The sequence below is a fragment of the Palaemon carinicauda genome, chromosome 5, assembly GCF_036898095.1.
Source record: "Palaemon carinicauda isolate YSFRI2023 chromosome 5, ASM3689809v2, whole genome shotgun sequence".
In the NCBI taxonomy this organism is placed as follows: Eukaryota; Metazoa; Arthropoda; class Malacostraca; order Decapoda; family Palaemonidae; genus Palaemon; species Palaemon carinicauda.
Window position 1 is genome coordinate 111,469,444 of NC_090729.1, and position 22,046 is coordinate 111,491,489.

The 22,046-nt window shown below is 41.2% G+C and overlaps 1 protein-coding gene across 1 annotated transcript in view; it reads right to left on the reverse strand.

The window, feature by feature from the left end:
* Positions 1-1,447: 1,447 nt before the first annotated feature.
* The window catches only part of LOC137641400 (protein pelota-like), a 71,131-nt gene continuing 50,532 nt past the window's right edge, over positions 1,448-22,046 (reverse strand). Inside the window, exons 5-9 of the mRNA XM_068373922.1 lie at positions 17,553-17,681; positions 16,127-16,220; positions 7,412-7,604; positions 4,648-4,754; positions 1,448-2,698 (exon numbers count right to left, since the gene is read on the reverse strand). Coding sequence (XP_068230023.1) covers positions 2,604-2,698; positions 4,648-4,754; positions 7,412-7,604; positions 16,127-16,220; positions 17,553-17,681 — 618 coding nt within the window. The 3' untranslated portion in view covers positions 1,448-2,603. The remainder of the gene's footprint in view (positions 2,699-4,647; positions 4,755-7,411; positions 7,605-16,126; positions 16,221-17,552; positions 17,682-22,046) is intronic.

A 22,046-nucleotide genomic window follows, 5' to 3' on the forward strand; every position in this document is an offset into this window, starting at 1 on the left:
CGCCAGCTGAGCTAACACAGAAAAAGGGAGTGAGCAAGTCATCAGCACGCTAAGGAACAGCTGCAAGCGGCCTTGAAGGTGGATGATGCAGGAGCAGAAACACCTGTTGTCCTCCTGTGCAAAACCTTCAATCTTTAGGAGGAAGACAGAGGTCAACTCTGAGGAAGCAGGTGTAAACTTCCTCCATGCTCCTAAATGAAGAAACTCTAGAAGACCTTCCTTCGACAGGGGACCACCAATACTCAAAAGAGCCAAAACTGGAGAACATCATCTACAGTGAAGTACTCCCCTAAAGCAGAATATAGTGCTACTTAGCTAGGGAAAGCAGCAGAATCGTCCGGTCCCATGTGTTGTTCAGGCGCTGAAGGGTCATCGCTTCTACTTGATCGTTCCCCTGGGGACATGGAGTGAGCAGAAACTTTGAGCAGAGATCGAGAAGCAGAAGAAATAAGTAGAGGTTTCTTACCCTTTGGATCCCTCTTTGACTTCTTCCGTCTCATACCAAACCTCCCCCAATAAGAGGATGACCACTCCCGGCATTCAGCGCAAGTATCCTCCTGCGTACACAGATGTCCTCACCAAACCTCCCCCAATAAGAGGATAACCACTCCCAGCATTCAGCGCAGGTATCCTCCAGCGTACAGGGGTGTCCTCTGCAGGCCAGACATAGGGAATGTGGGCCAGTCTCGACCGGAGACATAGAGGTACCGCATTTCCGCCCCTCAGGTCCACAGGACAAGTCCGCATCCCAGCCTAAGAGAAAAAGCAATCACACCTGAAAAGATAAGGAAAAGAAATAAAAAATTAATCAATGGCTGGTCTGAACAGCGGTAGAGAGAGAGACAACATCCACTCTCAACCGAGCCAAAAGCAAAATTGACAAGACAAAGCAGGTGCGTGTGAGTGGGGTAGTTATACCTCACTAAAAATCTTATGGCTAGTTATCCAGCTTCGCTGAAAATATATAGTCTTACAGAGCAAAAGGGTTTGTATGTATTAGTGATTGAATACACAGGTTTAAAAGTCTTGCATGAATTATAGCAGAAGCAAGGTCCAGAACAATGTTCTAGGGACAGGCCCTTCATATGGTCAATGCCAGACACCTCTCTACCCAAGTTATAAAACTAGGAAGGACCAGGCAATAGCAGTAGATAACTCAGCAGGTATACCTATAGATTCCCACAAGACCCCCATCACTAACTAGCTACGATGGTGAAGTTGCCAATACACCGATGAACCCTAGAATGTGAAACAGGTTAGTTTCCAATAAGGTACACATACAATATAAAACTTAATTCTCAAACAAGCAAACCCATGGCAAGAGTTTAAATGTATAAATTTTTAGTTTCAAGATACATCTTAATCCCTTTATGTAAAATGACAATGGATTCACATACTGTACTTAATCCTAATCATCAAGAAATGAAGAGGATAAAGAATATTTACATAAAGCTCATGCCTGTATTTAGGGTAGCAAATACACAAGGGTAAATAATAAAAAATACATTTTTTAACAAACAATATTACTCCACCTCCTACTGGTTGTCAATATAAAATGTAAACCAAAGCCTGTGTTACATATGGCATCTGCTGTTTCATACCTTTACACCTCCATGATCACTTTAAAAGCAACGTTAACAATAAATACTGTACTTAGATTTCGATAAAAAATACTTCATGACTGTATGCTATAGTATCGGATATTACCTACCTTCTGAAATACCACATAGTCAACAATGGGAGGGCTACTCTGAAAGTTTTATAATCACCTATTTTCAATTAGTTTTATACAGTATTTGAAGGAACACAGTGATGTTAACATGTCTACTTTATAATTCTAAAATGGTGATGCTGAAGAAACATGCCTTTAAATACATTTCTAGTATGAAATGCATTAAAATAGAATTAAATTAATAAACAGTTCCTTTCAATGACAGTTCAGAAATGCTGAATATCACAACAGTCAACCAATTCTTCAATACTTCTATTTCATTAAGAAGCTAAAACATTCGCTCACAACCTTATAATTATAATACCATTGAATATTCTCATAACCTTTAAATAAAGAAAAAGTAAGAGCATGAAAGTAAGTCATTCTCACAATATTTAATAAAAAAAAAATTAAGAGAATATAACATTTAAATAAACCTGAAGAGATCTATGCCTCATATGGAGAGCTGCAGTACAAAGAAAATGTGAGCACTAAGGGTTCTCTGGCAACCCTATCATAATATCAGTATATTTAATAAATAAACTTAAAAGTTAATAATAAATATCTATCTGACTTTGAGACTGTAGCTATATTATTTGATTTTCACATATCTGACTAATTTGTATTTTATATCTTTCAGAAAAAGGAAAAAAATTATCTGATCTCTGGAAGTACACAATTATTCTCCACTCCCTATTGCCTTAACCCAATTTTAATAAGTATAATTGGGCTGTGGCTAACCCTACAACAATTACCCTTAAGCTTTTGCTAAGTACCAAAAGATTGGTTATTGAACACCATCACAGAAGGTACATCATCTTCTGGCGGTCATGCAGAAGAGTAAAGCAGTCCTTTTCTTCAACAGAAACAGACTTCTTTTTCCCTGTTGGAATCAATCATCATCAGAATCCAATGCATGGTCCTCCTCATCAATCTCTGGCATGGGAAACCGGAGGATGGCAGCAACACCTGTCATCTGGTCCAACTCTGATTGGATAAAATTTTCATTATTAAAATATTATTCTTTCAATTAAGTATACTTTAAATAAAATAAATTTCATAAAAACAACCTTATATTCCTGTACAACCAGATCAGCCAAGACAAATTTATTATTGAATTAGACATTGTTTATGTCATTCCCTTAGTATCACAATTTAGTAAGGGAAGCACCTTGTTTTGGCATTTTTGAGTCACTCCTGAACTTAGGAGTATCAGATACTGTATATGTCGGCATATGGAACAACATTTTAATCTTAAAAATAATCACAAATTCTCAAAACTAGGGGTTGTCTTATACACCACATATAAAATCTGAGCCTAAATAGGCTGTATCGTTTGAAATTCAAAATTAATTAAATAAAGCTGATTTTTATCATGCTTTTCCTAAGCATGCCACCTAAAACAGAAACTTGTTTTGATCACGTTTTATCATAACTAACAAACGAATGCATTCTTACACCTATAAATAGGTCAGCTTTTGCAACAACAAATATGTTATCAAGTACTGTACAGTATTAATTATGTAATGATTTTGTTATAATGTTGTTTTACTTACATTTTCATTAGAACTTCACAATGAATGAAATGAAGGCAATTTCATGTCTTTCCTAAACATACCGCCTAAAACAGAAACCATTCGTTTGTTTACGTTTCGCCGATCATAACGAACAAAACAAACTTATTTACACATCCAAAAGATAATTAATGATACCAAGAATTTTTTTTTTTCTTTTTTTTACACTAATCTTACTCCTAAACACTTTGATTGTGTTTAATCAACAAGTGTAACCATTTACGATAATTCTAAACTGTTACAAAGGATAATTATACATTCCATTTCCAAAATATTTTTCCTAACTTTAGTCAGTTTAATTTTATGTAAGCTTGTACCTACATCAATAATGGAACCAGCAGCAAAAAAGAAGAAAGTACAGTACCATCCACATCAATTATGGAAGCACCAGTATAAAAGAAAAAAGTATGGTACTAGACTAGTTTTAATTTTAAAAGTTATACAAGTATCCTAGGAACTAAACAATTATGCTACTGCTATAGTTTGATGTGACAGATATTTAGTAGCTTTTGGTAGTTAGCTGCTAAAAATACCTTGGCAAATGGGCATTATACCCGAGTAGGTTGAAAAGGAATGTATACACAATTTTAGTTGAATTGTCTAACCTTAGGTTAGGAAGGGGTGTGGAATTACTGTAATTTGTTCACTTAGCCTTTCTATTTTGTTGTGAATGAGAGGCGGGGGGGAGGGGGTGCTTCCCTACTAACACTATCAACAACTAGACTGGCTGTAGACAGCTCATTAAAAATTTTCTAGTTGTTCCAACTTACCCCAATTTCTATTTCCTATGTAAAGAATGAGGGTTTATATTCGTATCGTAACAAATAGTAATATTTAATAAATTAAAAAAAATGTAATTTATTCATGGCAAAAAGTTCTTCAAATACCTTCTTACTCTTGGCTTACTTTGCTGCACCACTCTAAATATTGTTTTTTTTTCTTTTTAAAATTAATGAGAAGCACCACCATTGATCAGCTTCACACTTCATTGTTACTTCCAAGTGAGACCAGAACTGATATTATATCAAAAATTTAATTCACAAAGCTATAAAATAAAACTACCAGGAACTTTATAAGTAGTACACTTGACCTAAGCATAAGAAAAATTTTGGGACCTCCAAGAATATCAAAAGGGTTAAGTTAGCATAAAATTACCAACTATTAACTTTAACAGACATTTAACTAAATGGTTGAAAAGTAGCTGCTATAATAAAGTACAAACTGGACAATTTCAATGCTGGCAAAAAGGATCTGTTTAAAACAGATTACTTATAGGCAAGATAGAAAAAAAATAAAAAATAGAAGAAAAAATGGAACTAAATTATACTGTATGCATAAACTCATAGGGTACAGTATACTTACGTTCACCAGACACATGGAGACTAGAAAATATCTTTACATCACCGCCATTCTCTTTTACGCTGTCGACCAACTGGACATATCTCCGCCTTTCATCAATATTCTGAGATCTGTAAGGAAGAGGGCACTATTGAAGAAAATTTGTATCTTTTTTAATAATAAGTCAACCTGTTTGTAGCATTACATAACTTTTCTTGATGAATAAAACAATAGTTATCAATTAACTAGGGGGTCTATCCAAGAGAGGGATGTTATTAGTAATAAACCAACAAACGGCATTCATACTAAGGGGATAAGCACAAGTGAGAAATAATTTTGTTGATATACAATTATGGAACTGTCTTTCTGTCAGTTAAAATAGCTGATATTTATATAGAGAGATACTTGTTATCCTTTTTAGTGCAAATTACTTAGTTACACACCATTCTGATCTTGAAAGATTCAAGAACCCAATAAATCTTATGAGCAGAATGGGGGGGGGCATAATATAAAAAAGGAGTAGAGTAGAAGGATCAGGCCCTTTAATCTGAGGAGTAAGCTGGAAAATAAGCAAATGAAAAGGAAGCTATAATTTTAGCAGGTAGCAAGAGAGGGATATTAGGCTTCCAGTTGTTGTGAACTTTTCTGGCAAAACAATCTTTCTCAAAAATAAGATATGAGGATTCAAAAATTATTTTTAGTATAAGAAAATTTTACTTCAATCTCTAAAGGCATAGATATTTCAAAGTTACAAGAGGTGGTCGAAGAAGAAGAAGGAGAAAAAAAAAACTTACCACACCTATTTGGAAGAACAGGAAAGCTAAAATCATGGGGTACAACATGAGTCATAAAAAGAAAAAACATGCCTCAATAACATAGGTCAATACTTCAGCAACATTATGAGCTGTAAGATCAGTTTGCATACTAAAAACAATCAGCCTATGGAAAACCAGGGACTCTGCCTTAGTTGGTGGTATATGAATGGAATCTGTGGGGAGGCAGAAGCTGAAATCATCAAAAGGAAACAATGGTTCAAATACCTATGAGGGCCAAGAGATTTAGTAAGTTTTCACAGAAGTTCGAGGTGAAGAAAACACCTAGAATGTTGAGAGCATGTTTATGCGATTTGGAACACGGCTTTAAATATTTTGCTCTCTCTCATTAAAGGAAGGATGTAAAAATACAAGTTTGTACAGTATTTTATTGTACAACTGCTGCAATAAAACCTACAGTACAGTTAGTGGACCCCATGAAAACAATGTACTGCTTTATTTGTGGAGTTAGGCAACTGTACATAGGCAGTAGTTAGTTAGTAAGGGGAGCTGTAATTCATTGACCCAAGAGCACCAACATTGCATGGTTTTTCAATCTTCGCAGTACTCTAAGTCATCTAACCCCCACAATGATCGAGGGCTGACTGTAATTCAATTTCTAGGTTGGCCAGGGCACTGGCCAACTGTTGAGATACCACTGCTAGTGTTATTGGGTCCTTTGACTGGCCAGACAGTACTACAATGGACCCCTCTCTTTGGTTATGGCACATTTTTCCTTTGCCTAATATACACCAAATAGTGTTGCCTATTCTTTCCACATTCTCCTCTGTGCTCATACACTCAGATTACCAAACAATTCTCCTTTGTTCAAGGGGTTAATTGTCCAGTGGCTACTCAACTTTTGGTAAGGGTAGAATAGACTTGTTAGCTATGGTAAGCAGCTCTTCTATGACACTCAAACCATTGTTCTTTAGTCTTGGGTAGTACCATAGCTTCTGTACCATAGTCTTCCACTGTCTTGGTGGGGTAGAGTTCTCTTGCTTGAGGGAACACTCTGGCACACTAATCTACCTCATTTCTCTTCCTCTATTTTTTGAAGTTTTCATAATTTATTTATCAGCATCTATTTTAACGTTAGTTCATAAAATATTTTAATTGTTTATTACTTCTTATAGTTTTTTTTTTTTATTTCCTTACCTCACTGGGCTATTTTCCCCTGTTGGAACCCTTGGACTTATAGCATCCTGTTTTTCCAACTATGGTTATAGCTTAGCTAGTAATAATAATATGATAGGCATCAACACTAGTGAGGCTTCGAGGAGGAAGCCATGTGAATCTCAGGTGAGAACAGAAATAATATATTTCATTATCAAAATTCAATTTATCACCTATTTAAGTGTGATTTCATGATTTATAAGATGCAAATGATGATCTTAGATAATAAAAGGATGGGATGACAGAAAAGCACTTATTTTCAATTCTTTTTCACCCAAGGGGTTAACTACTGCACTGTAATTGTTCAGTGGCTACTTTCCTCTTGGTAAGGGTAGGGGAGACTTTAGCTATGGAAAGCAGCTATTCTAGGAGAAGGACACTCCAAAATGAAACCATTGTTCTCTAGCATTGGGTAGTGCCATAGCCTCTGTACAATGGTCATCCAACTAGCTTCTGTACAATGGTCATCCACTGTCTTGGGTTAGAGTTCTCTTGCTTGAGGGTACACTCGGGTACACTATTCTATCTTATTTCTCTTTATTTGTTTAGTTAAGTTTTTTATAGTTTACATGGGAACAATATATTTTAATGTTGTTACTGTTTTTAAAATATTTTATTTTTCCTTGTTTCATTTCCTCACTGAGCTATTTTTCCTGTTGGGGGTCTTGGGTTTATAGCATCTTCCTTTTTCAACTAGGGTTGTAGCTCAGCAAGTAATAATAATAATAATATCTATGGTTCAGGGGTAACCGTTCCAGGATTTTTTCAAAATATAAGATGAAAAACAACAAAGCAATTACCTAAATAAGCTGTCAGATACCAACAACGTTTCGATTGCCTGACTCTCATTTGCTCGTTCGACATGTTTGATACCATAGAAGGCGCGATCTGGATCGTTACCCATCATGTGCATAAACTGCTGGAGAGCTTTAGTCTCTCCTGCAGCTTTAGTATCTGCAAGTCTCGATGCTATGTTTTGGTCCTCAAGCACCTCTGCAATAATGAATTCTTTAAAATATCAACCATGGTGAAGTATAATCCAAATAAAGAAATAGTCAATGTGACATTGTTAAACACAAAAATTAAACTAATGGTCTGCATACATAATCTAAACCTGAGAAAAATTTATGTAATTCTGTAATAACTTAAAGTAACTGAAATAATAACTAAAATGACAAAGTGAAAAATACTTGATTTTATAGGTCAAAAAGAAATAATAAAGGATTGGATTTATGGTGCAACTGAGATAGCTTGGCAATTAAGAGTTAATTTTTTTATAATATTCTCCTTTCCTTTGTTATATTTTAGCTCTACATTCTCATGATATACCGTTGCACAATCTTGTTGAATATTGTTAAATTACAAATAGCATTGTACTGTATTATCACTTATCATTCTGTTATTTAGCAAGACTGCCAAGGTAAAATACCTGACTAATGAGCTAATAAAATGGTATGCTTTTTATTCAAATGAAACCTATATTCAATTTAATCAACTGATATTTTCAAGAAAACTTATATCTCAATATACAGAATATTAAAAGATTCTTGCTTTCTTGATACTGAATTCCTAGTTTGCTAAAGTTTAAACAAGTAACTAAGAGGGCAAGCCAGTTTTTGGCAAAATCTTAAACAAAATTAAGGTCACAATGTTTATACAAGTTGAGAACATCATATACCTCTTTTCGACCATTCTAAAACCGAAGAGATTTTTACCACTTTCAATCAAATATAAAAAATTGACCTTTGACAACTCCTACACTAATTACACGACATTCATTAATATGGTATCAGTACCAAGCCAATTAATAAACCTTTGCCTACATCAAGCTGGAATCCTTTAAAAAAAATATATGGACCAAATTGACTCAAAACTTGAAAAATATTCTAGCAAATACTTAATTTTTACAGATAAAAAAAAAGGGCGATAATTATGCGGTTTCATTAAATTCCATTTTAGATGATAAAGGAATATGGAAAATTTAGAAGTAATTTGTATTTTTCCTAACTGTACAAACTTGAGTTCTTTACTATGGATATAGATCTTAGCACAAGCTGACATACGGCTATAAAATTTTTAACAAGGGGAGCAATTTTCAACACTTTTACTGAAAATCTGAAACAAAAGCGTGATGTTCACCACTGAGCATGCTCATGGGCGAAGATGGAGAGCTGTGCAGATCAGTATAACCTGGAACTGAAGTCACTTGTACAGACTCAAGCTCAGGCTATACTGGGGCTGAAGCCAAAGGATCACTAACAAGAAGTCAGTCATGTTCACTATACCCCATGGGTGACAAAACATTAACAAAATGATATTTTAATTATAAAATAAATTTTTGAATATACTTACCCGGTGAATATATAATAGCTGCAACTCTGCGGCTCGACAGAAAACACACTCAAAAAACTCGCGAGCGATCACTATGAAGGTTGCGGGTGTGCCCACCAGCGCCAACTGTCGGCCAGATACCACTCTTGTATGTAAACAAAGCCTTCAATTCTTCTCGTCCCGCTGCGTCTCTATTGGGGAGGAAGGGAGGGTCATTTAATTTATATATTCACTGGGTAAGTACATTCAAAAATTTATTTTATAATTAAAATATAATTTTTAAATATTTAACTTAGCCGGTGAATATATAATAGCTGATTCACACCCAAGGAGGTGGATAGAGACCAGAGTTAATTATGTTTACAGCGTATAAGCTAAGAGTTTTCTCATTTTGACAGTTATCAATATAAAAAAAACCAAAATATATAGGTACCTGGTAAGGAAGTTGACTTAGACTATTACTCTGCCTTGTAAGTCTGTCTTCCTCACGGAGCCCAGCGATCCTCTTAGGATGCTGAAAGACTCCCAGGAGCTGAATTATCAAGGGCTGCAACCCATACAACAGGACCTCATCAAACCCCTAATCTGGGCGCTCTCAAGAAATGACTTTGACCACCCGCCAAATCAACCAGGATGCGAAAGGCTTCTTAGCCTTCCGAACAACCCATAAAACAATATTAAAAACATTTCAAGAGACAGATTAAAAGGATATTGGAATTAGGGAAGTGTAGTGGTAGAACCCTCACCCACTACTGCACTCGCTGCTACGAATGGACCCAGTGTGTAGCAGTCCTCGTAAAGAGTCTGGACATCTATTAAGTAAAATGACGCGAACATTGACTTGCTTCTCCAAAAAGTCGCGTCCATAATACTTTGCAGAGATTTATTTTGCTTGAAGGCCACGGAGGTTGCTATATCTTTAACTTCGTGCGTCTTAACCTTAAGCAAACATCGGACTTACTCATTCAAGTGAGAATGAGCTTCTCGTATTAAAAAAATCTGATAAAATATGACAAAGCATTCTTTGACATAGGCAATGAAGGTTTCTTAACTGAGCACCATAATGCCTCAGATTTACCTCGTAATGACTTAGTACGGGCTAAATCGAACTTAAGAGCTCTAACAGGACATAATACTCTTTCCAGTTCGTTGCCTACGATCTCTGATAAGCAAGGAATATCAAAAGATTTAAGCCAAGGACGAGAAGGCAGTTCATTTTTGGCCAGGAAACCAAGTTGAAGTGAACAAGTGGTTTTTTTCTGTAGAAAAGCCGATGTTCTTACTGAAGGCATGAAGTTCACTGACCCTTTTAGCCGAAGCTAAGCACACTAGGAAAAGTGTCTTGAGGGTGAGATCCTTCAGGGAGGCTGAATGTAATGGCTCAAACTTGTCTGACATGAGGAACCTTAGGACCACGTCAAAGTTCCATCCAGGAGTTGCCAAACGACGTTCCTTAGAGGTCTCGAAAGACTTAAGGAGATCTTGGAGATCTTTATTGTTGGAAAGATCTAAGCCTCTATGTCGAAAGACCGAAGCCAACATGCTCCTGTAGCCCTTAATCGTGGGAGCTGAAAGGGAGTGAACCTTTCTCAGATGTAAAAGAAAATCTGCGATTTGGGCTACAGAGGTACTGGACGAGGACACAGATGCTGACTTGCACCAGTCTCGAAAGACTTCCCACTTCGACTGGTATACTCTAATGGTAGAAGCTCTCCTAGCTCTTGCAATCGCATTGACTGCCTCCTTCGAAAAACCTCTAGCTCTTGAGAGTCTTTCGATAGTCTGAAGGAAGTCAGACGAAGAGCGGGGAGGCTTTGATGGACATTCTTTACGTGGGGCTGACGTAACAGATCTACCCTTAGAAGAAGACTTCTTGGAAAGTCTACCAGCCATTGAAGTACCTCGGTGAACCACTCTCTCGCGGGCCAGAGGGTAGCAACCAACGTCAACCTTGTCCCTTCGTGAGAGGCGAACTTCTGCAGTACCTTGTTGACTATCTTGAATGGTGGGAATGCATATAAGTCCATAAAAGACCAATCCAGTAGAAACACGTCTATGTAGATTGCTTCTGTATCTAGGACTGGAGAGCAAAAGATTGGTAACCTTTTGGTCAACAAGGAGGCAAAGAGGTCTATGGTGGGTTGACCCCAAGTAGCCCAAAGACTCTTGCCCACGTCCTTGTGGAGGGTCCATTCCGTGGGTATCACCTGACCCCTCCGACTGAGACAGTCTGCCAAGACGTTCAAGTCCCCCTGGATGAATCTCGTCAACAGGGAGATGCCTCGAATTCTTGACCATAAGAGAAGGTCCCTTGCGATCTCGAGCAGCGTGAAGGAGTGTGTGCCTCCTTGCTTGGAGATGCACGCCAAAGTTGTGGTGTTGTCTGAGTTGACCTCTACCACTTAAGTTTCGAAGAAGCTTTCGAATATCATCAAGGCCAAGTGGACTGCTAATAGCTCCTTGCCGTTGATGTGCATGCTCTTCTGACTTGAGGTCCACAGACCCGAGCATTCCCGACCGTCCAGGGTCGCACCCCAACCCAAACCCGACGCGTCTGAGGACAACACGTGGTTTGGGTTCTTGACTGCTAGGGATAGTCCCTCTCTCAGACTGATATTGCTGTCCCACCATTTCAGGCATGCCTTTACTGGTTCGGAGACTGGGAATGATACCGTCTCTAATGTCTTGTCCTAGTTCCAGTGAGAGGCTAGATGGAACCGGAGAGGCAGAAGGGGTAGTCTCCCTAGTGAGACAAACTGCTCCAGGGATGAGAGAGTCCCTACGAGACTGTTCCAACTCCTGACTGAATAAACGTTTTCTTTTCAGCATTAGTTGGACTTCGAGCAGGGCTTGACTGCGAATCTCCATCCCCAAATATAGAATAATCTGGGATGGGATCAGTTGGGACTTTTAGGTTGACCAAAAGTCCCAACTCCCTGGCCAGACTCAACGTCCAATGTAGATCCTGCAGACAGCGAAGACTGGACGATGCTCTGAGAAGCCAGTCGTCCAAGTACAGAGAGGCTCGGATCCCCGATAGATGGAGGGATTTTGCCACATTCCTCATGAGCCTCATAAACACGAGAGGCGCAGGACTAAGGCCAAAGCACAGGGCTCGAAACTGGTACCCCCACATTCCTGTAAACAAACCTCAGAAACGGTTGGGAATCCGGGTGTATAGGAATGTGGAAGTATGCCTCCTGAAGGTCGAGAGAGACCATCCAGTCGCCTTCCATAAATGCTGTCAAGACAGCCTGGTAGACTTCATCGTGAAGTTTGTCTTGACAATGAACACATTGAGCGCTGGGGAGAGCCTATGAGGTTTGAGAAGTCTATCTGGGCAGAGGCAGGAACTCCCAAGCCGAGAACTTCTCTCGTGTCATATCAGACTCTCGCTCTATAAGCCAGCTTAAAAGTAGGGAAAGCAAAGGCTGTCTCCCCCAAACTCCTCCTGGTGATAAACCAGTCGCCTAGCAAACGTAAAGCTCTCTTAGAAGAGCGAGAGAGCACTAGCTTATAAAACAACGGCTTTGAAGTAGCTAGGCCTAGTGTAAGCTCTGACGTTTAGGCGAACGAGGAGCAGCAGTTACAAAAAGATCCGGACAAAGATCCTTAAAAATCAGCATGATTTATTTAAAGTCCATAGAGGGATAAGCAGCTTTAGGCTCCTCTCCGTCTGACAGAGTCCTCAAGGGAATATCAGTAGGAGGGGGAACAGCAACTTCCTCATCAGAAGGAACCTTGTCCGACAATAGCCGAGTCTCAAGCAAGGGAGAGACCTACCGTGGTGGCAATGCTTTACAAGCAGAGTCCACACACACTGGTGCATTAGTAGCGGACCAGGACGCAACGTCATGTAACTGCTTGACAGTCTGTGAACTGTCAACAACAACAGGTGCGTGAGGACGCACAGCGTCCACACGAGACTGCTTTGACCGCCTAGTCTGAGCACACACACTGGTGCATTAGTAGCGGACCAGAACGCAACGTCATGTAACTGCTTGACAGTCTGTGAACTGTCAACAACAACAGGTGCGTGAGGACGCACAGCGTCCACTCGAGACTGCTTTGACCACCTAGTCTGAGCAGTCAAAACAACTCTAGAATGCGGAGGTTGACGCTCAGCTTCAAAACAAGTCAACTCCGATTGTTGGCGAACGTCCTGAACGTCAACAGGAGCATCAGCAAGTGGCCTAACGTCCAAATGTGGCTGAAAATCCACACGAGACCGCATCGAGTGTGGTTCTAAACAACCTGACTAACGTGACTTGGCTACGCCAACGTCAACAGGACGCACAAAGGAACGTTAGGGTGGCTGAAGGCCAGGATCTCGATGAGATAAACGGCTAGGCTCAACGGACTTATCGGCAGAATAGTCTTCCATAAGGGAGGCAAGCTTATTCTGCATGTCTTGCCGTACAACCCATTCAGGATCAACGGGAATGGTTGCGGTAAGAGACGAGGGTAACGTCTGTGACTGCAAAACCTTGCCTACATAAAGACTCTCGGAGTCTGTGTTACGCTTTTGTTTAGGCGGCGAGCAGTCTTCCGATGACTGCATAGTGTCAGAGCTGTCCTAATGGTTAAAACCAGGACGCTGGACCTGTCCTGAAAGGACTGACTTTCGCTTAAAGGGCCTCGAAACCTTGTTCCACGGTTTCTTATGCGAAAAGCCTTCGGATGACGAGGAGAAAATCGTCTCTCTCGCCTTATGGTAGGGGTGATCTTGGTAAGATACACCTGATACCATAGAGGGAACGTTTGTTCGCTGATCAAGGCCTCTCGAACCCATAAGTCGTACGACATTACTTCTCCCCTGGGCTTGGGAGCTTGCAAGAGGTCCCGGACTAGGCGAACGACAGGCACGAACAGACGAACCCTCGGTCGCAACACTGATAACACTTGCGCAATATCACTTTATCACTACGATTTTCTGTTTTGCACTTAATTCACTGAAATCGAATTTTTTAACAATTCACATTAGGTATGAATAAAACTGACTTCTACCTGAAGCACGCAATTCTACCCTCTATCAAAAGGTTATAATTGCGAAATCAGTCGTATAATGTAAGAACATTAATACCAGCAAAAAACAGTAAACATATTTTAAGATAAAAAAATCAGTGGCTGGGGAAGAGACTAAACACTAGTTCATTCAAAACTACGTTTTCAATCTCTCACCGTAAAGTGCCTTGGGACGAGAATAAAAACTAAAAACGTTTTATCCTTTCTCCCCGTACAGAGACTAGGGACGAGAGTAACTCGAGAACGTTACTCGCTTGGGACGAGATAAAGATCGGAACGTTCTCTCTCCTCTCTCTCTCTCTCTAGATTCGCACCGAAGAGAAGAGCCCACTTACCTTTCGTCAATAAACAGGTTATTTGACCAAAGGAAAAAACTGAAAGGTTTTTCAATTAAAAGTTCCTTTAAAATAGTCTTTAAAACATTTAAGCTTTGAAAGAAAAAAGAACAAAACGTCAGAATCGATTTACTCTTTCTGCAAAGTGAAACCGTGATACTCTCTCTCTCTATCGTAACGATAGAGCGCAAACTGCGTAGCATAAATAAACTAAACGTTAGTTCATCTTTGAAACAGTACGAAGACTATTCAAAGAAAAAACTATCATAAAATATTTACTAAAAATATTTCATTTAATAAGTTTTAAATCATTAACTCTGTAAAAGTTATTTACGATTGAAAAAGGCTCAACGTTGTTTAACTTCGGTTTCCAAGTTAGGACCGCCTACTCTCAGGAAAGGTCGCATATAAACAAATCATCAAAATTTATTTTGATGTTTATTATAAATGGAAAGCTAATCGAAGAGGCCTAATAAAGGCGGTTGAGATATAAAATATATAGAGGAAAATCTATAATTAATTTATAACGTGATAAGATAATTGCTAAAAGCCTAAAACACACTTCCGTCTAAGGGAAGGGTCGGCCATTTAAAGTCAAAGAAAGTCCATACTCTCTCTCTTGTCATCAAAAATTAAATCTATCCAAAAACGAGTTCAAGATTTAAGATGAAGATAAAACACCTGCACTGCGAAAGCTCAAACCAAAATGAAGTACTTCACCAAATATGTTGAGAAAACTCCAGGTTCTACAGCGAGTATTGATACGTCTTGTCGTCAACATCGACAGAGAAGAATTGAAGGCTTTGTTTACATACAAGAGTGGTATCTGGCCGACAGTTGGCGCTGGTGGGCATACCCGCAACCTTCATAGCGATCGCTCGCGAGTTTTTTGAGTGTGTTTTCTGTCGAGCCGCAGAGTTGCAGCTATTATATATTCACCGGCTAAGTTAAATATTTAAAAACAAATGTTTCACTTATCAGAAAATTATGGATATTATGGAAGAAATCCTTGGTTACCAGGTCACAGGGAGCTCTGGTAAAGGAGGAAGAGGGCGAGAGAGAGATCGTGTGTTGTATGGAAAAGCTTCCGTTTCTTGCTCTCAATAGAGGAAGAAGTAGAAGGGTACCTCTTCTTGCAACGGACACAATACTTGTGAATATTTCACAAAATGAGTCAAATGAACACCGTTTGTCACGGAAGTTCGGGAACAAAGGGTATGATTTCCCTCAACCTGGCTCATGATAGTTCCACACGGATGGCCTTCAAGGCCGTGGCAAATTCGCAGACTACCTGGAAAACTTATCTCTCGCATGGAGTTGTGATCGTTGGGTGAGAGGAGAACCAACAGTAGTGTGACTCAGCCTCACAGGGGCATGAGAGTGCTACCTAGCATAGCGTTGACTGGTAACCATACACGGACAGTTCTTTCTGGTTGTAGAAAAGCAACTTAGGAGTAAACTCATATGACTTGAAGTTTGTAACCGAGTAGGAACAAACTGCATACAGTATTTCACTAATTTTACAAGTTTGTATAGGTATTTTCAAAACTATCCCCATTTAGTTCAAGGGCCAACAGAATATATCTTAAAAATCTTGAAAATTTCCATCTTTCAGTAAAGGTTTATGCACAGTGAATGACTTGGTAGTCACGTATAATTACTATTTTCACTACTACCAGAATTACTAACCAATATTCAAGAAGATTCCTCATTGTAGCCCTCAAGAAAAACTAGACTATTTTGCACAGTACTAGTACAGTATACATAAATCATAGCCTTACTCAAATTTAGACTAACCATTTTACATTAGAAAAAAACTCTTACCTCTTAAGGAATGCTTGAAACCAGTGGAGGAATGTACAAGGACAAACTTGCTTTTATTTTCTAAGAGAAGTTTGTTGTCTGCCTGCACTGCATTCTGGAAGGAAATATTCAATGATAATAAGAGTAATCATAGCAAGTTCTACTCAAAGAAATCGGGTACTGCAGCATTCAAATAATATATACTCATCTAAAAATTATAAACTACTACACACACACTTAAAACATAAAATAATCCACTTCTGAACTTTTCCACCTTGCATGCCACCTGTCTACATAGAGGTTAGAGCTAAAAGATGATGGATAATTTTCCTGGGCTATCTTATAAGTTAAACAAAGCTGTTCTTTCCCTGATGAAAAGTGATCTAATTGGGCTAATATATGTTATATGAAAAATATGGCCAAGGCATAAGTTTAAACCTCAGAAGAATGCTTGCCTTACATTCTGAAAAGATGTATGGAATTTGGGTCACATGGCTTTTAGCTGTAGCCGAGAAGGCAATTCAGTTGCATTTTGAAGTGGATGTTCAAAGATAATGGACAATTAGATGGAATAAAGGACAAGAGAATAGTGGTAAAGTATAAAGGTAAAATGTGGTTGTAGCAACTGACTGTTGGAATGCTGCCAACACCCTTTAGTAATGCCTGCAGTAAATGTGTGAAAGGCACTGATGATGCTGTCCGCCTAGAGAATTCATGTTCCAAAGATGTACATATTCTCTGCACATATAATTAAAAATAAGCAATGACTAATAAACAATGATCATTTAGTTTTCCTTCCTGAAGAGATTACTTAATGTATGGTAAGCCCTTTGGATCAATTGGAGTAGGAGGAAATGATGATGGTAGGCTAGCATAGTACAGAGGCACTGATATAACAATGTTCAATAGCAAGAAACTTCCTACCTGACATCATTGATTTTTATATAATGTAATACTGTTCAATAACTGCTTGGGTTATAATAGATTCAGCTTATGTTTTGTGGATCAAACCGCTCCCATGTAGGAATTGAATTTTTTTGTTAATCTAATTTCATCCTCTTATATTTCAGTCATCCTTGAATATACTGTATTACTATTTCATAAAGTGTGCTTATGTCCTAGACAACGATTTTAATATTGTAGTGCATTAGCATAGATGAGTGCTTCCAAACGCTTACATGCATCACATTTAGGTGTGTTACGACATACATAAAAGCTCGAATTATGACACATCATAGGAATTTATCTTAGTTGTAATCCGAGGACTTACTGTAATAATACACGCAGCAAAAGCGGGTAAAGAATTACTTGCTAGATTTCAACGGTTGTAAATCCCATAACCCCAAGTGGTAATCTTGAGGTACAGTATTTAAATTAATAATGGACAGCCTGTAATATGAAAAAAAATTCTCTAAAAAAAGAAAACAAATATTCCAATTCCTCTAACCTTCATCATATGTTCGTAAAACTGATCTTTAACGAAACCAGGTGATGCAATCAAGACTGCTTTCACAATATCGAAGTTTATATGACGAATGATGGCAGTCATAACTTGGTCGTAGTATTTAACGATGGCCTGCAACAATAAAACATGTTCGTCATGAACTAGGATTTTCATTACACAATGGAAATTTAATTACTGGACTATACTAAACATAAAGGAAAAATTCAAATCAGAGTACTCAACAACAAAAATGACAAATTCGAAGATAATTTGTATTTTTCCTAACCATACAAACCTTAGCTATTTACAAAGGGTTATTACTTTTAGCGTAGCTGAAATGGCGAGCCATTAGAATTTAACGAGGGTGTATTACCCCCGCGCTAGTTAGCGGGGGGGTAGGGGAGTGGTAGCTAGCTACCCCTCCTCCCCCTCACACACAGGTGAATACTCACTTTCACTTAGAGGTAGGACTTGTCTTGGGGGACAGGGCTGGCGGGCAAATATGTGTAAATAGCTAAGGTTTGTATGGTTAGGAAAAATACAAATTATCTTCGAATTTGTCATTTGTTCCGTAACCGAAATACAAACCACGCTATTTACAAAGGGTGACTTATCCCTTAGGAAGGGTGGAAAGTCCCCAGCCATACTGGCTTTGGCTTTACCCGGGGACTCAGAATCCGAGTGAGTCGCACTCGAGAAAAGGAGTCCCTGCACCTCACAAGTTCCTTGCACCGCAAGGAACCATGTGGCCTACGTAAGCTTGTGTGTGAAGGAAGAAGTGTGACCCGTCTTAGGCAGTTGACCTGGAGTTCCAGAAGGAACTCTGGGTTAAGACGTTCCCAATACCACCTCGTCAGGGTATGGGGGACGCGACAGTATTGACTCAATACTCGGAACACAAGGAAGCATGGTTTACCTGCAGAGGTTCGAGGTCAGCTATGCAGAGACCAGGATGCTGCTTCCCCGTAGAGGGGATGATGAAGAAAGAAGTAAGGGCCAGACATACTTCTTTCGTTCATGCAGACTAAAACCTGATAACAATGCCCTCAACCTTCTGCTACCTGTCCAAAAAGGAGCCTGAGGTTAGACCAGCTGTTGTGTAGCCACCACAGAGCGATAGAAAACGTATCGAGACTCCTGTGGGTCACGCCCTGCAGGAAGCGGGCTGCGAAGGTCATCAGACGCTTCCAGACTCCAGCTTGTAGCACCTGCGTCACAGAGTAGTATTACTCGAAGGCGAGGGACGTTGCGATGTATCCAACATCGTGCTGTAGTGCGACGTGACGGGGGAGGGTCTGAAGACAGGTCGAGATGAATGTCCTTGAGTCCGGGCTGAAGAGGTATACTGGTGACTCTCCCCCCATGTCCTCCTTGTGTTCCCAAATCGGCTGCAACTGAGGCCAAACTGCAGCTGTTCCCAGCGCTAACCTCTCGATTCCTGTACTGGCAAGAAAGAGAAGGTCTTGGGACATCAGACACAGAATGGAGACTCAAAATCTTGAATGAATCGGACCGAAGGGTCGGGACCCTCAGATTCTGAGTCTAGCCAACAACTCAGGAGCGAGCCTGAATGTTGCCTTCCCCTCTTCCTTAGAAAGGGGGGGAGTAGTAAGAGACCAAGAAGATTGCTTACACACTGGCCTTGGCCAGAGTGAGCAGAAGACCCAGGGCGGAATACAATCCGAGGCCTGTCGTAAAAGGGTCTTGAGAAGATCTCTTAAAGGACTAAAAGTCCGAGCCATGCTCCAAGTTGGAGGTCTTCCTCCGACTAGGGCAGGGACGATCGTAGCTTCGCATGAGCGAGGATAGATCCAGCGGGCAGGAAAAAGTTATTCCTTTAAGCCTGAAGGTCAGGGAAAGGCTGAGCGACAGGCTTCATTGCCAAGAGCGGAAAGGAGTTTCCTCCCGCCGAAAGGCAATAAGACCGTTATTGCTGGAGAAGAGGCCTCACGGGAAGAGGTATATCTCCCACGGCACCAACCACCTTAGACTCTTCACTTTGCCTGGGAGACCCCTGTGGATGACTATCGCAGATGACGCGACCTCCGTACCGCGACTGTAGCGGGTTGTCTCTTCTAGAGGAGGAAGCGTAGTGTCTCCAGGCATGAAGCCGAAGCGACGCCCCGGTTCGGGAGAGATGTCGCAGTGTGGTTGCTTGAGTAGTCTGCGCCGTGGGAGAAGCTCTCCCGGGAGTTCCGTCAGGGGAAGCAGAGGGTCCAGAAACCGTTCTGCACATAGTCCCAGTGGAGCTCTCCCATTGAAAGGTTGACAGACAACCTGGTTTTGTTGAGACCCATTGTCCGCAGACAAAAAGGAGGGAAGATGCAGGCGTCGAAGTTGTCCCACCATCACCGGAATGCATCTTGCCAGAGTCTCGGGGTCTGAGACTGGGGGGAAAACTAGCGGAAGCTTGAGGTTCCAAGCTGTCGCGATCAGGTCCCCCAGACCAGCACTTGCTGGTTACCCAAGGTCAAAGACCCCTAGGTACACTCTCTCTATGAGGCTCTGCTCGGATAGTCTGAGAGAAACATTCCCCTGCCTGGAATGAGAGAGCCGATGGTGGAATTGAGAGAATCTCAATCATCCCGATATCTCTACTGCAAGATGTGAAGGTGTGAAAATGCGTCCCCTGCTGGTTAGCATGAAGTCGACACGCAACGGGGCGACTTGGCAGGAGCGGTAGGATCTGAAGAGGGGCCAGACTAAGGCCCTTAAGCCTGCCTGAATGATGGAGAGGTATCCTTCAGGTCTTGACCATAGGCCTGGACCGGAACATGCCCCCCCCCCCCCCTTTCCTTTGACGAGTCCGAGAACCGCATCAAGAATGTGGGGAAAGGACGAGAATATCCACTACCATCAAGAGGCTCCATAGGTCAACACCCATTGCAGGTTTAATAGTTCCGCTGGTCCCATAGGGCCAGGGAGTCCGGTTAAACATTGCCTGAAGCCACCGGAACTTGGATCGCCCCACATGGAACTTATCCTGAGGCGACCGTTCGGACTATAAACGGGTCAATGAGGAAAGAAGAACTAGGAAACGTTCCAAGGTAGGGCTGAAAACTCTGCTTGACTGAGAACAGGTACTGCGACTCTCCTCAGTCTTGCCACGGTGAACCGAAAGGAAGGCTCGGAGGATGTGGTAACAGAATCTGGCGTCCCCAGGTGGTCACCCATCCAAGTACCGACGTTGCTTAACCTCGCTGGACGGACGAGAAGCGGGGTTTCCAACGTGGTAAGGCGGTTGACTCAATATCATGGCCAGATACTCCAGATGTTGAGGCAGAGGAAGAGAAGGCTCCAAGCAAAATACCATGAGCCCACACTCATGGTCAGCATTCGGAAGCTTTTCCCGGCGCTGAAGAAGGTCGAAACCCGAGCCTACCGGAGTTGACCAGCCCTCCAAACAGCAGAGGAGGCGGAAGTCTGCACCTGAGCGGCCAAGAGGAAGGCAGGGAGAGTTCTCTGGGGAAACAAACCTGCTATGCCACGGCGGGATAGCCACACTGCATCGTAAGCAGGAATACTTGCAGTTTAGGCTGAATTCGACGAGCACCCTGGAAGATGGATGGAATGGAAACTGAAAGTACCCGTCCTTCCGATCCAGGGTTAAAGGAGTCCTGTCGCCTCGTTACCAGTCTGATCGATTCTGCTGGTCTACGCTGGCCGAAGTTTGTTCGACAAACTTGATCAGGGCTGAGAGGTCGACTATGGACATCCCCTCTCAGATCCTTCCTTACAAGAAAGGATCGACTGAGGGGGCCGGGGGTGAAGCCGTCGATGATCCTAAGGAAGACCTTCGCCTAAGGTATGGATCATTCTGCCCAACCGGGCAACTCTGTTGATGCTATGGCATAGAGGTTCAGAGACACTGAATTCGCTGACAGAGACGGCAGGCGCGATATCCTTGGCTACTCACAGAGATTGTGCGGGAATGGGCATCGGGAAGCTGTCATTCGGATGAGTAACCTTAAGCATCCTCCCAGCGAAAAAACCTGCAATCCTAGAGTTCGTGAACTCCTTTTAGGACTATGCCCCCCCGGGGGAGTCTCCCGTGCCATCTGTTCCTGACAGGAGGAAACTGCAATTGGACACCTTGTCCCAGTTGTCGTAGCCGATAACTTAGGCCGACGTGGTTGAAAGAAAAGGGAGCTGGAGCCCTGCAGAGTCTGGAAGAAAGCGCCTTGGAGGAGTGAAACCGGAAGTCGATTTACTCCGCGCAGCAGATGTTTAAGTCTCTGTCCTTGGGCAAAGACAAAACTCTTCTCAAGGATGGAAGGGTGTCTGAGGTCGTTGACCTCCACAGATGAGACACCCGAAGGAAGCCTTCAGTCAGTGCGTCCAGATGGTACAACATCGAGCTTGTCCGCAAGTAGATACTTAACGACGAAAGGCCAAGGTGCCTGAGCTCGAGAGGAGGAAAGTACCCTTGATCTTCCTGTAGCTTCCTTGAACCAAACCTCGGGCAGTAACCGAGGAGGGAAAGAACCTGGTAAGCTC